This window comes from Ahaetulla prasina, chromosome 3 (assembly GCF_028640845.1).
Source record: "Ahaetulla prasina isolate Xishuangbanna chromosome 3, ASM2864084v1, whole genome shotgun sequence".
NCBI classification, from domain to species: domain Eukaryota; kingdom Metazoa; phylum Chordata; class Lepidosauria; order Squamata; family Colubridae; genus Ahaetulla; species Ahaetulla prasina.
This window is the reverse complement of record NC_080541.1, coordinates 196,430,768-196,446,329: the sequence shown is the minus strand read 5'-3', so window position 1 is coordinate 196,446,329 and position 15,562 is coordinate 196,430,768. Positions and strand designations below refer to the sequence as shown.

The 15,562-nt window shown below is 37.0% G+C and overlaps 1 protein-coding gene across 1 annotated transcript in view; it reads left to right on the top strand.

Moving 5' to 3' along the window:
- PTPRT (protein tyrosine phosphatase receptor type T) overlaps positions 1-15,562 on the top strand; it is a 541,915-nt gene that overhangs the window by 191,233 nt on the left and 335,120 nt on the right. The window contains exon 6 of the mRNA XM_058177805.1: positions 5,057-5,350. Coding sequence (XP_058033788.1) covers positions 5,057-5,350 — 294 coding nt within the window. The remainder of the gene's footprint in view (positions 1-5,056; positions 5,351-15,562) is intronic.

The window sequence follows — 15,562 nt, the reverse complement described above, 5'->3', positions numbered from 1 at the left end:
ACAAATTTGCTTAGAACTCAGTACAAGAAAAGAAAAAAGCTTTCAAACTTCTTTGTCGATTTATGAGCAGCAAAAAATGAATAAAGGTTTTCTCCAATGGAGGGAGTGGTACTCCAACAATTTCTGAAATCCCCCCTCCCCCACCTTTTAATTTCTTGCCGTGAGACTTAACTCAGCTATAGGACTCCAGTTATTCTACAAACTGCTGTAGGGGTTGAATGTACAATGAATCATATCGCTTGGCCATTTTGCATGTGGAAGACTGCAGACCTGAGAGTTTGTGAGTTTACTTTTCATTAGCCTTATGAGAATTGGTATGGGAGAAATGCAGAATAATTTCCTAAATGACAGAATGAATAAAATATATTAATGGAAATTGGAAAACAAACTTGTTGGAGTAAAAATCTTTCTTCTGAAAAAGAAATGTGATGAGAAGAATTAGTATTCTTCACCCTAATATGGAATAGACTACATTGACTGATTTCTTTTTGAAATGCAAAGTGGAGTTTTACAAGATGTATGGTATCTATTAAGCAGTTTTATCTTCACTTGCACACTGTTCAGTGCATCCCTGTAAATTTCACTATTTTTCTTTTTAAAGTTTAATACAAACCTCCTAAAATCTATTTCTTTTCCATCAAATAAAAATGAAGGTAAGAAAAAAAAAACAGAAGCGATCAGCATTGGCTAAAATACATGAGCTAGGCTGATTGCTGAATATTACTTTTCTAAATGGCTTCCCAATTTTGAAATTACTGATACTAGACTTGGAACTGCAGTGCTCTTTCTTGTGCCAATATATATTACTTTGCCTTTTGTTGTACCTATTCATTTCTGATGATAGCACTTGTAGATGTTTCCAATGAAAGGAATAAGCAAAACACACACTTTTGCAAGTTTTCTATTATGTTGTCCAGAATCCCTTTTTTGGGTAGCTACTTGGATAGCTGAATAGACAAAGAGACAGTGAGACAGCGAAACAGAGACATAGCAATAGAGATAGAGATAGATAGATAGATCTAATGATTACACCAAGTGCACCTGAATGCTCATAATAATTCAAATACCAATTTAGCAAATTTACAATGGATTTCTAAAGTAAGGGATTTTATTAGGAATTATTTTATTTTGGTAGCCTAAAATAAGAATAGAATAGAATAGAATAGAATAGAATAGAATAGAATAGAATAGAATTTTTATTGGCCAAGTGTGATTGGACACAGAGAATTTGTCTTGGTGCATATACTCTCAGTGTACATAAAAGAAAAGATACCTTCATCAAGGTACAACACTTACAACACTTAATGATAGTCATAGGCTACAAATAAGCAATCAGGAAACAATATCAGTATAAATTGTAAGGATACAAGCAACAAAGTTACAGTCATAAGTGGAAGGAGATGGGTGATGGGAACGATGAGAAGATTAATAGTGCAGATTTAAATAAATAAATAAATAAAGATTTAAATAAACCTCTTTCTTTCTACTTACTGTGGCTTTGGTAAAGCAGGCATAAATAATTCAGCAAAATGGTCTGATCAGATCTTTTTAAAATGCTAATTCCACCAAGTGATGCAGTTATTTTAATTGGAAGGATCACGTTTAAAACAAAAGAGGCCGATGTCCTCTCTACCATAGGAGACATAGTCACCTTACTAAGTGCCTTTATAGAGTCATTAGTAAAGGTAAAGGTTCCTCTCGCACATACGTGCTAGTCGTTGCTAGCCGAAGAGCCAGCGCTGTCCGAAGACGTCTCCATGGTCATGTGGCCGACATGACTCAATGGCCAAAGGCGCACGGAACGCTGTTACCTTCCCACCAAAGGTGGTCCCTATTTTTTCTACTTGCATTTTTTATGTGCTTTCAAAACTGCTAGGTTGGCAGAAGCTGGGACAAGTAACGGGAGCTCACCCCATTACACGGCAGCACTAGGGATTCAAACCGCTGAGCTGCCAACCATTCGATCGACAAGCTCAATGTCCTAGCCCCTGAGCCACTGCATCCCTAGAGTCATCTTATATGTATATATTTCCTCAAAATTATCTAATGGCCACAAATAACCCTGGCTTTCCAAATACTAAAAAGTTTCCCCAAAAAACTTTTTAAAAACTTTTTAAAAAATCTTAAAATCTACATTCTTCCTTATATCACAGCAGTTTCTCTTAAAAATAATTTCCCTTTACTTCAAGGGAAATAGCAGTAGCAGTAGTTTTCACCAATATGCTGAATAAATAATGGCAGATGTACAGTGATGCAGTTTTGATAGGATAAATGTGATTTAGAGCCCTAGGTAGGTATGTTCGTCATAGCTGTCAGTTGCTCCTGAAGGAAGCTACAACTTTTCTTCAGCTTGTAATCACAGAAAGGCTTGTTTGATTTAAGAATGTCCTGACAAGTGTGATAAGCACCTCCACAAACACTGAAAATAACACCCCTTTGTATCCAGATTGCCCCACAGATTGCTTCAGTTTGAACTCTCACTGTGATCCATAAGAGATTTAATCTGTGAGTTAAGGATAAATTCTTAGTCATTAAAATGATCTCAAAGTTAACAGAATAAAACCTATAAGATATGTACATCTTTTCTAATGGACATAGACATGGATTATTGTGTACCTATTGCTGTTTCATGTACAGCGTTCTTCTGCTAATTTCATTTTATTGAGAACTTTTGTTTCAGGGACCAGATTTAGACTAGGATATGGGAATATGAGGGGAATGTAAGAAGTCTTTAATATTTATTACATGCTGTGGTCCCGCTTCATATTAAGCTCTACACAATTATAGTTTACATTGCTAGAAGGAGACTCATTTATTAATATTCATGGATCTGGATTGGGACAATGCAAGTTTCAGGCATGTTGATGATGATTCAGTTGGGACAAAGGATAAAAGACCCCTATGTTTGTGCAGGAACCCAGGCTGAATGTAATAGAATAGAATAGAATTTTTTATTGGCCAAGTGTGATTGGACACACAAGGAATTTGTCTTGGTGCATATGCTCTCAGTGTACATAAAAGAAAAGATACGTTCATCAAGGTACAACATTTATAACACAATTGATGTTTTGTGTGTCTACTCTTAGAACATTATGTCTACCCCTAGTTTTCCTATGCCCATCCATTTTTATCAGCATTCTCATTTATCTTCTAAAAATAATTCCATCTTCCAGGAATGGGGAAATTGCCAGAAAAGTTGCTAAGCGTGATAGTTATATATTTACATGGACAATATGTTTCCTTGGCATTAGGTGACTTAGTAATTGTGACATGCTTAAAGGTTTAATACCAATATGATTGTAAAAAGAGTAAAGTTAAAAGAGAAGAGTTAAATTGTAAATGTACTCATAAAGTATATCTGTAAGAGGAACGGAAACAATTTAGGCCCATACAAATTCGTCCTCAGTTTACATTCATTAATAATTATTTATAAGCAGGGATTACTTATTAGTGAAATTATGGATTTGTAGGGTTCTTTTAGAATAGAATTAGAATAGAATTTTTTTTATTGGCCAAGTGTGATTGGACACACAAGGAATTTGTCTTGGTGCATATGCTCTCAGTGTACATAAAAGAAAAGATACGTTCATCAAGGTACAACATTTACAACACAATTGATGATCAATATATCAATATAAATCATAAGGATTGCCAGCAACAAGTTATAGTCATACAGTCATAAGTGGAAAGAGATTGGTGATGGGAACTATGAAACGATTAATAGTAGTGCAGATTCAGTAAATAGTCTGACAGTGTTGAGGGAATTATTTGTTTAGCAGAGTGATGGCCTTCGGGAAAAAACTGTTCTTGTGTCTAGTTGTTCTGGTGTGCAGTGCTCTATAGCGTCGTTTTGAGGGTAGGAGTTGAAACAGTTTATGTCCAGGATGCGAGGGATCTGCAAATATTTTCACGGCCCTCTTCTTGATTCGTGCAGTATACAGGTCCTCAATGGAAGGCAAGTTGGTAGCAATTATTTTTTCTGCAGTTCTAATTATCCTCTGAAGTCTGTGTTTTTCTTGTTGGGTTGCAGAACCGAACCAGACAGTTATAGAGGTGCAAATGACAGACTCAATAATTCCTCTGTAGAATTGGATCAGCAGCTCCTTGGGCAGTTTGAGCTTACTGAGTTGGCGCAGAAAGAACATTCTTTGTTGTCCTTTTTTAATGATGTTTTTGATGTTAGCTGTCCATTTGAGATCTTGCAATATGATAGAACCCAGAAATTTGAAGGTTTCTACTGTTGATACTGTGTTGTCAAGTATTGTGAAAGGTGGAAGTATGGAAGGGTTTTTCCTAAAGTCTACCACCATTTCTACGGTTTTGAGTGTGTTCAGTTCCAGATTGTTTTGGTTGCACCACAAGGCTAGTCGTTTGACCTCTCGTCTATATGCAGATTCGTCATTGTCTCGAATGAGACCAATCACTGTTGTGTCATCTGCGAACTTCACTAGCTTAACTGATGGATCATTGGAGATGACTATTTTGACTATTTTGGCAGAGCCGGTTGAAAACAGCAGCTTTTCCCAACTTGTTTTTTCAGATTTGTTAGGACTGCAACTCCCAGAATATACAGTATAATCAGCATGAGCACCACTAGAGGTTTCAAAAATTAAAGTCGCAATACATCTGAAGATTGCCAGATGGAAAATACTGGCAGAGAATTTGTGTGCATGCAAGTTCAGTTCAGAATTTACCCTGAAAGTTAATGAAGCCTTTGCAATTTTATTCTTTGTACTGGGTAGGTCACCTGAACACGACTACAAAATTATTTCAAATGTGATTATTTGAGAGGCATGATTTACCAAAGGAGTTGCTTCTTCTACATAACCAATTTCGTGAAAATAAAACAATTTGTTCCAGTGTAAAGTCTAGATGAGTAGTTTAATAAATAAATTATTTCTATTTCTCCTTTTCTTTCCTCTAGGTAATGCTTGAAAATAAGCTATTGTTTCTTTTACATTGCACAATACCTTTTCAAACAGAGTGAGCAATCAAACAAACAAAAAAACCCATCTCAGAGTGTTTATAGATCTCTTTTTGTTGTTGCTTCTTTCAGAACCTCCCACTCCTATTGCTCCTCCAGAACTTCTAGCAGTTGGAGCCACGTACCTATGGATCAAACCAAATGCCAACTCTATCATCGGTGATGGGCCTATCATCCTGAAAGAGGTAGAATACCGTACAACCAATGGGAATTGGGCCGAAACCCACATTGTGGATTCTCCCAATTACAAGTTATGGCATCTAGACCCTGATGTGGAATATGAGATCAGAGTCCTTCTTACCCGTCCCGGAGAAGGGGGAACTGGACCCCCTGGGCCTCCTCTCACAACAAGGACAAAATGTGCTGGTAAGCCACCATCCTTTACAAATTCTGTACAATACCTAGAAGTTATTTTGTAACAAGGGAGGAAAAGAGATTGATGTCCCGTCTTTCTACTTTTTTTCTTTAATTGTCCAGTTAATATCCAGCATAATTTTCCAGTTATTTGGGGAATAAGGATTTCATTTTGTCTATTACGCCATTGGCTGTATTGTACTCTTTAAGTTCTCTTTAATACTTAGTACAAAAGCAAAGCAATAATCTAGATGAATTTTTTTTAATTCAGTTCTGTTTATTTTATCTTCCTAAAGCATGTTTTGACAAGTGTGAATTTGTTACTCAAAACAGCCTGGACTTTCTGCTTTGTACATAATAAATTAAGTCTTAAGCATTAAGCAATTGCATTTCTAAAAGATTTAATTTTCTCAGTGCAAAATTAATATTAATAAATCCACTTTAATAATATCAGAGTGGAAACATGCATCTTTTACTCTGTTTAAGTATGCTGACTATTTAACTAAGTAGTGTTTCATAATTCCTGATTAAAATCCCTGCTCTCAGTGAGTTGTTTTAGACAACAAAGTGTGCCTTAAACTCTTTATGATATATTAAAAAGATCAGAGCTTCTATCAGCCACCTAAAGTAGCACATGTGGTTAAAAAATTAGAAATTTCTTTCCTTCAGGAAAGATATAATAGTTATATAGAGTCCTGGTAACCACCCTGCATCTGAAATGGGTGAAGCGGATTTTTTAAAAAATATTTCTACTTAGTAAAATGTTTGAGAAGTTGAGCATGCCCTAAGAGTGAGAGCCATTACTTGCACTTTGCACATTGATTTTTAAATTATATGAATGGAGAAAGAATTTGTCATTGGCAGCATCTACCATTTTTTTCTCCTCCTGACAAAAATGTCCATTCATTCAGGGTTTAAGTTTTTTAAATTACTGTTATATAAAGCACTAAATATCCTTGGACTAGAATACTGCATAAATCACCTTCCTGCTACAAGGCTGTAGGTAGCCACATTTTGGACCTCACATTACTTTTGGGTAGTGATATGGATATGGAAAGAATTCCCACTTGCTTAGTGTTCAGGCCAAATGAGATTGGCAATAGCACAAAATCCTGTAGGATGAACAGGCTGATTAAGGTAGCCCACTCAGGTTCTTTATGGATGAAGATTATTTTTCCCTGGTGGGTACTTAAAAGAGATTGTTTAGGCTCTTTTTGGCTTTGGAGCTCAGGAAGTGGATAGTTTAACTGGAAACTTTATTTATTTTATTTATTATACATTGTAAGCTGCCCTGAGTCTTCGGAGAAGGGCGGGGTATAAATGTAAACAACAACAACAACAACATTTTTATTTATTTATTTTTATTTGTCAAGCATGTATCTTTTGACAAATGTATCTTTTCTTCTATGTACACTGAGAGTGTATGCACCAAGACAAATTCCTGGTGTGTCCAATCACTCTTCGCCAATAAAGAATTCTATTCTGTTCTGTTCTACAAGCTAACAGATATAAGTATAAACATGATTATGAATGCAGGAAATGGATACAAATAAATGGGGATTGCAGGACAGGGATGGTAGGCACGTTGGCGCTCTTGATCCATACCTGGCTTCCTAAACAGTTTTATAGGGCTTTAACAAAGCCAGGAATCCTTACAAGGGCTCCCGGAAAGGTTTCCCCCTTGCCTTGCCCTGTAAGGGAATCAGATCCCTTGGGCCGCGCTCCTAGCTCTCGAGCAGTTTCTGCAGCCTTGAGGCCCCGCACCTCGAGGCGGCAGAAACTGCATCCTCTTCTGACGGGGAGAATCTGGTATCGATAAGTTCCCGAGCCTCTGTGTCCACTGCCCACTCCAGGACTTCTTCTTCTTTCCTTTCCATTTTTGCTGGGTCTTTGCACCACCTAAGGGTTTTGGTGATGCTGGGGTCCAGCACCCCTGGCGGCTCCACTGGGGGGGAGTGCCACTATGCTCAAAAAGAGTTTTGGTTTAATGTCAGCGTTCCAGAAAACCCCTCCTGCAGAAAAGACTCCGAAGCCAACATCTTTCCAAGTTCTTTTACTAGCATAGGTAAACTGGCACAGTTGGATGAAAACTGAAACTGGGGATTTGGGTTCCTCCCTCAGTAATACAAACTCCAAAATCTCTACCCTCATGACCCCTCTGCTGGTCACATGCTCCAATCCTCAACCATCCCATGTCGAAGCATCACTCCGGCCACTCCTTCTCCAGATGTGAGCCCAGCCTGACCTTGACCAGCAGGAAGAATGTTGTTATGTCTAATAGCCCCTTGTACCTTCACCCCCCTCTCTTACTTTCCCACACTGGAGAAAGTGGCAGCATGTGGAAGCTTTAAGTCTAGTATGGCTTCCAAAGCTGACATTGGATCTGGTAAGTGTTTAATGCATCATTTTGGAAGTAGTGAGGTCAACTGCCTGCCTTCCCTGGCTCCATTTTTGATATCTATCATCTGGTCTCTAAACTTTTATTCCATGAGAAGCCTATTGAAACTGAGCTTACTATATAGCTACAGAGCATTCAAGAGGAAACAGTCTGCCTATTCTCTTTCAAGTTAATGTTCAGACTTGGCATGAGATGGAGATGTCCTTGATTGTTTTTGTGGGTGACCTCCATCACAATTTAGAGAAGGATAGTGCACTCCTCATAGTCCTCTCTACATCCTTTGAAATAACTAACCATGGTATCCTTCCAGGCTATCAGTAGGAACTGGGATTAGAAGGATTGTTCCTTCCTCAGTAGATGATTCTTATTTGAGTAGCAGGGGTAGTGGATAGGGAGAGACTGACCAAGTAGGTGCTTTCTTGTGGAGTGACATAAGTTTAGATCATTTCCCCCTGCTTTCTAACATCTATGCAAAGTTATTGAAAGATGTCATACATTAGTTGGATTACACTATTAGCAACATGCTGATAATAATTTGATTGTACACTGCTATCCCAGTCTATTCAAGAGAGACTGTCAATGTCTTATTCCAGTATCTAGAAGCTGTGAGAGTGTTGACAGGACAAAACAGGCTGAAGTTGAACCCAAGTGAGACAGGTTTTTTTATAGATTCTCTGCTACACAGTATGCCAAATCCTGTTTCTTGGGGTGACATTGCATCTGAAAAAGCAAGTCCATGATTTGGGAGTTCTCCTGGAAATATAGCTATTATTAAATAGGCAGACATATACCATAGTTAACTTGTGTTTACCAGTTTCATCTGATACTTCAGTTGTGACCCTCTCAAAATCCAATGCTCTCTCCACACCTATTTGTTCTATTGCTTTTGTTGCTTTTGAGGATCATCCAAAAGTTTCCATTAGGATTTAAGGAATGTAATATAATGTCCAGAATGTCACTGCCCAAGTGCTGGCTGGTAGACACCAGCATAAGCACATAACATCTGTGATCCAGGCTCTGTACCAATTCTTTATTTATTATTCTTTATTTTTATTTATTCTTTATTTTGTCCTAAATGCAAGTCAAATTGTTGTGTTTACAGGATGTGGCACTTGAAAGATCACCTCCTCCAATTTGTGCTTAACCCCACCAAAGGAGAATCTATTTGGTATGCCGTGAATGTTGATTGTCTTCTTATGGTCATTCATGAACAGGCCAGTTGTTTGGGGCTTCTTTGGAAAGCTCTCTCCCCAATAACTGAGGAACAGCTATGATACATTTTCAATTACATCTTTCCTGTCTGAGTAGTAGAGACAGATTTTTATTTCCTATCCATTTTTAATGTAACACTTTTACAATACCTTTTTATTTGATGTTGCTTTATTCTTTTTTGAATTTGATTGCAAGGTCCTTTGAGATATTTTATGGGAGGCAGTAGGTAAAGCTTTTAATATTTATAAATAAAAATCAGATGATGAAAGCTTCTCCTGGTATCATGGGAAGCTTTTTCTTCTTTGAAACTTTATTACTGCATGGGAAAGGGCAGAGTAAGAATGCTTTGTAGATAAATAAATATAAGTTTGCTCCATTTAGAGACATGGCTATTTTAAGAAACCTACACCACCACCACAACTCCTGCTCCAAAGGTTTTAGTATAGATAAGAGAATGGACTTGGGCTAGGTTGGCTGGGGCAGGTAGATAGGTGGGTAACTTGAAAGAAAATGAAGGAATAATGCAGCCAGCAATAGCTATTGTAACACTGAAGTGAAAAGCAAGGCAAAGGGGGGAAAGCTAATTGTTTAAGCATTTCCCCTTGCTACTACTTTTGCAAGCTCTGTCTCTATTTTAAAGGCTGAAAAATATCCCTCAAAATGGCACTAAAATGGCTGCCTTTCATACATTCAATTGCGTCTTGTTGGTGGCCTTCAAATGATGTTCTGAGCATCCTTTGTTCTCTTCCCATCTTGGTGAATAGACTTTTTTCCCCAAAAGAAACTGTACCAGCCTTAGCAATCATAAGATAGCTTTTGAGAGAGGAAAGAGTTGCTCTAGATGCAGGTGGCATAAATAGTGAGAAATGTGGATAATAACATCTCACCCAGCTCATTATTGGTGATCATCATGCATGTTTCATTTCCTGTTTAACTTTTAAAGGCCTATGCTTCTGATATATACCACAGCCTGCAATCAAAATTGGTTTTGTAAAGAATTGTTTTAAGTAACTCCAGTCACAATTTCTGAGAATTATAGATTGTTTTTTGTTTTTTGTTTGTTACAATACTTGAGGCTCAGTCTTGGTTTTCAGCTACAGAGTTTTAATACAGATGTCAGTACTCCTGAGAGATTGTCATGTAACCAAAGAACCCTTTAATACGATGTTCTACATCTGCTGTGCTTCATGCAACTTCCAATATTAGTGTCTGCCCCTTTTCTTTGTAGATGTTAATGTAGCCTTGGAGCTATAAAAGAAAGATTTTCCAGCATTTAAATTGTGCCTAGTTCCAACTAAGAAGAAAATCCATGATTGAACATCTGTTTTACTGTGAAGGGAAGTATTTATGAGAACATTAACCACAGAGAAATTACACGGATTTCAAGTTGCATGCTGACGTTTCACTAAATAAAAAGTGAAGTTGCACATTTATACTTGCTGTGTTTTCTGATTACTATGACATCCATTTAGATTTTAGCTTTTTGGGGTAATCTTTTATCCCTACCACACACTCTTTCTGGTCAAAAAGATATGAGAAAGATTTCAGGAAATTGTTTGTATAGGACTACTTCTATTATTTGGCACCTTAAAGCAGCAGAGTTTGAATATCACACAAGAGTAATAAATTGTCAACTGCGTAATATCTTGGCATGAATACATAGACAGTATCACTTTCTATTCTGCTTCAGGTGCCAAAATATTTTGACTTGATTTTGAACTTTTAACAATTTTCTGTCAGAAAATAGCATGTTTTATTCATGTTCCTTTATATGGTGGGAAAGATAATAAATTATAAACATTATAATTTAGAAATTCCAATTTTCTTCATATCAAAGTAATTGTATGATCAGGAATAGTTCAATGTGAGTTAAAGCGTTTGTGACATAACAATTTTTGATGACTGGAATACTTGATCATAAAATGGATGTGTTCTTTCAGTAACAGCAGAACAGATCTGCTATTACTTCATGCAAAATTAGATATGTATTCCCTTTAGATACTGTTCTGGTAGTATATCCCAGCAGGAATATTTCTGGTTTCAAATCTATGTGTTGTTTTATCATTTTTTTTCTAACCAAGCATGTATTTTAGTCCAATATTTTTTTGCCTTTGGGCATGTCTACCACATATGATAATATGAACCTGGTATCTGATTATACTTCCAACATTTAGATGATAAGTTTTCTAACATCTTTGCTAGCCTCACTGGTGGTAAATGCCAGCTATAAAACATTTTGTATAGATTGTCCTTATAGGCCGTTGACATTGTTAATTTACAGTTTCTGTCCCACAATTTCTGCCATTTGTCCATTTTCTGTTGGGTAACCAAAGTTCTTAGCCCATCTTATTGTTTCTTTCACTTGCTCTTCCTCCATTTTAATACTCAGTAAGTAGCTATACATTTATTAAATTAATTTTTCAACTGTCCCTAGTAATATCTGATCTAGTTCTGTTGGTTCTTTTTAAAAACCATACATTCTTGCATCTTTCTCGTATCTTGATTGTATTTGTACATATGGCCACTATGCTAGATCAATCCTTTGATTAATCAGTTCTTGTTTGGATTTAAGTTCCTCTGTTCAGGATTGAACTGCTGAATTGCTGGCAGTCGGTAGTCAGCAGAATTAGCCTGATATAAAAAACAATATATATATATATATTTATTGTCTAAAAAAAGTTTTGGCAGCTAATACAATTTGTGCCTTGGTGTACAATCTACTACATTGCAATCATTTCATTGTTTTTGCTTGTTTGGCAGTCTCTTGGAATTGGAGAGCAAAATAAAATCTCATAAAGTTACATTCGTTACCTTAGTTATCCATTTATTTAACAAATTTATATAGCTGTCCATCTACCAATGAAACTCTTGATGGCAAACAAATGTAAAACATAATACCCAATCATTGACCATTGAAGCAAACAGAAATCAGGTTCTTTAAGGATTTGCACAATTGCAGAAGGGGAAAGAGAACATTTAATATGGAAGTGACTCACTTGAGAAAGGTGATTTTTCTAAATGGCTACAAGTTCTGGAACAAATCTTCACAGGCATCTTCAGAATTGTGCTATGTGTCCTAATACACATTTCTTCATTTTACTATTTTCTTTGACATTGCTCAGTCCATTAAATTCACATAAACTAACATATCAAAGAAAAACAGAAACGCTCCTGACATTTATTGCCTGTGAAATACTAAGCTATGGGCAGAATTTGTCTGATTTTTTTCTATATAAAAATGAAATACAAACAACATTTTACAAAGAAACAGATTTTATTCCCTACCCCAGTTAATACCTATTTTTATGGTTGTTCTTCATTTTGATATATTTAAAAATTGCATTCTAATTTTTTGCTTGTTTGTTTTTCATCTTCCTACTAAGTAAACAGAATTCAATGATGAGTGCCATTATCCATGCCAGCAGCTCAAGAAAGTTTATCAGACATAATGCTATAAATCATCACTGAGATGAACTTCATTACCAAGCATTCATTTATGCCATCAGCAAAGAGCAGATGGAGGAGAAAGAACAGGAAAAGCAACATATCAAGTTGGCTTGAAAAGAAGCATCATATTATTCCTTCTGGTTTCAAATATTTCCTTCAAGTAGGCAGGGAACACACTAACATTCCTGATAGCCCAACCTCTCTCAAAGTAAACTAGCCAAATGACTCCCATGGCAGAATTTTGAAGAGTTTGCAACCACCAGTTTGATGGTATGGTTGGTAGATACTGTAAAATGTTACTCTAAGTCAGGAGTGTCAAACTCACAGTCTGCGAACCAAATGCGTCACACTCTGGCCACACCCATCCGCATTTTAGCGAAGGGGGGAAAGTTGTAATAGGTCACCTGACAACAACATGCTGCAGCGAGTTTGACACCCCTGCTCTAAGACATTGAATATTCTTTCATTGAATGTTCCTTTCCCTTTTCAGATATCCACCTACTAGTTTTGTTAATATAAATAGCCAAACTACATAATCAGTTCTATTAACAAATCAATATACAAAGAGGTGAATCATTTCATTAAAACCAATGGGAGGCAAATATCCAAACTGTCATTTGTCATTTTTTTGAATTGGGGAAAAAATATTTCGAGACAGATAGACATTCCAGTTTATAGTTATATGGGAATATGTGTGTGTGTGTGTGTGTGTGTGTGTGTGGAAGTAGACCTTGGTCAATGTCCACAATTGGGGATCAGAATTTCCATTGTTAAGTAAGGCAGTTGTTAAATGAGTCATACCCTCTTTTATGAACTTTTTGACACCGTTCACATAATAACTACAGTTGTTAAGTGAATCATGTGTTTGTTAAGCGAATCTGGCTTGCCCTTTGACTTTGCTTGTCAGAAGCCAGCTGGGAAGGTCACAAATTGTAATCACATGCCCTTGGGAGTTGTAACTTTTGTAAATACATGCTGGTTGCTAAGGCCTGAATTTTGATGACATAACTCTTGGGATGTTGTGGCTATCAAAAGAACAAGAACCAGTTGTAAGTCATTTTTTTCATTGCTATTGTAACTGTTGGAGTGGTCATTAAATGAATGGTTGTAAGTTGAGGACTATATATGTTTGTGCATGTGCATGTGTGGATGTATATGTCTAATGTAGCTGCTGCTTTTCTTCATGTCCTCCCCCCCCCCCACCAGTCTAGTGTTCAGCCTTTGTATTCCCAGAGACTTCCCACACAAATACTAACTGGCTTTAAAGGGCAAGCATCTTCCTCAACAGTGCAGGCTTGGATCCTTCTTCAAGCTGGGAGTTAAAATTCTGTATTTCACCAGCCAATGCTGGCCATGCCATTCTCTAATACTCTTCTCGTACCATTTTATATGTAAGAGATACTGCAAGAAGAGATATACAATAAACAAAAAAGCAAAACATGTACAGACAGGGTGGCTGGATAGCATAGAGTAGGGGTGTCAAACTCCGCAACAACCTGTTGTCATCGGGTGACGTATTACAACTTTTCCCCCGTTCAATAAAATGGGAGAGGGCATGGCCAGCGTGTGATGCATCTGGCCTGTGGGCTGTGAGTTTGATACTCCTGGCATAGAGGTTAGAGTGCCAGCTTTTGACATGGGAAATTGGAGTTCAAATATGCACTGCTCTGATTCTTTCTCCATAGGGTCCTGAAGAGTACTCAAAAGTTAAGGTATAAATATTATATAAATATTATATATTTGTTTTGCATTGTTGTTATAAGTTGCAAATTCGTGTCCGACCCATTGCGACCCCATGGACAACGTTCCTCTAGGCCTTCCTATCCCCTACCATCCTCTGGAGTCCATTTAAGCTCATGCCTACTGCTTCAGTGACTCCATCCTTTGCCTATCTTAAACACAAATAAAAAAATTGATTCCCAAGATTGCTATTGGCACTATTCCTATACAAGACCATAACACGCAAGTTGCAGTCACAATTCATATTATGTCTTAAAAAGGAAATAGTGTCAAAATAACAGAGTTGGATAGGACCTCGGAGGTCTTCTCCAACCTTTTACTCATATAATATTCCAAGATTGGAATTTTTTTCATCATTCCCCACCCTCACCCCACCCCAGATAATTAGAGATTGAGTTCAGACCTTCAGCATGCAAAGCTAATGCTCTGCCACTGTGTTATAGTTGATTCCACATGAATGAAGAATTGTTTGGCATGGCTTCATAATGCAAAAATAGCAATGACATAACAGGAAATCGGGCCTTGGAAGACAAGCAAGAATGAAATAAAAGTTAGAAACCCAATCAATCAAACTCAGCGTCTTTACTTGAAAGGTAGTTATTCTGATTTCAGAAATTGAAACTAATTAGCTCTTACTTTCTAAAATGGTTTCTTCTTAGTAGTCATTGGGCAGTATATTAGTTATTACATTTGTCAGAGGCAGACATCCACGTGGCAGAAATGGCACAGGTTGATAATAAACATAACATAATAACAGAGTTGGAACCCGACACCATTTCAGACAAATGGCTATCCAACATTTTCTTAAAAATTTCCAGTGTTGGAGCATTCACAACTTCTGCAGGCAATTTGTTCCACTTATTGATTGTTCTGTCAGGAAATTTCTCCTTAGTTCTAAGTTGCTTCTCTCCTTGATTAGTTTCCACCCATTGTTTCTTGTTCTACCCTCAGGTGCTTTGGAGAATAGTTTGACTCCCTCTTCTTTGTGGCAACCTCTGAGATATTGGAACGTTGCTATCATGTCTCCCCTAGTCCTTCTTTTTATTAAACAAGACATACCCAGTTCCTGCAACCGTTCTTCATATGTTTTAGCCTCCAGTCCCCTAATCATCTTTGTTGCTCTTCTCTGCACTCTTTCTAAAGTCTCAACATCTTTTTTACATCGTGGTGACCAAAACTGAATGCAATATTCCAAGTGTGGCCTTACCAAGGCATTATAAAGTGGTATTAACACTTCACATGATCTTGATTCTATCCCTCTGTTTATGCAGCCCAGAACTGTGTTCAGTGGTAAATGGAAAAGGAATGAAGCCTAACCAATTTGTTAGTGTAATGTGAAAAGAAACCATATAAATTTATTGAGGCATACAGTATTGGTCATCAACAGAATTTAGGAACACAGAAAAACAGAGAATTGAAACATAAGC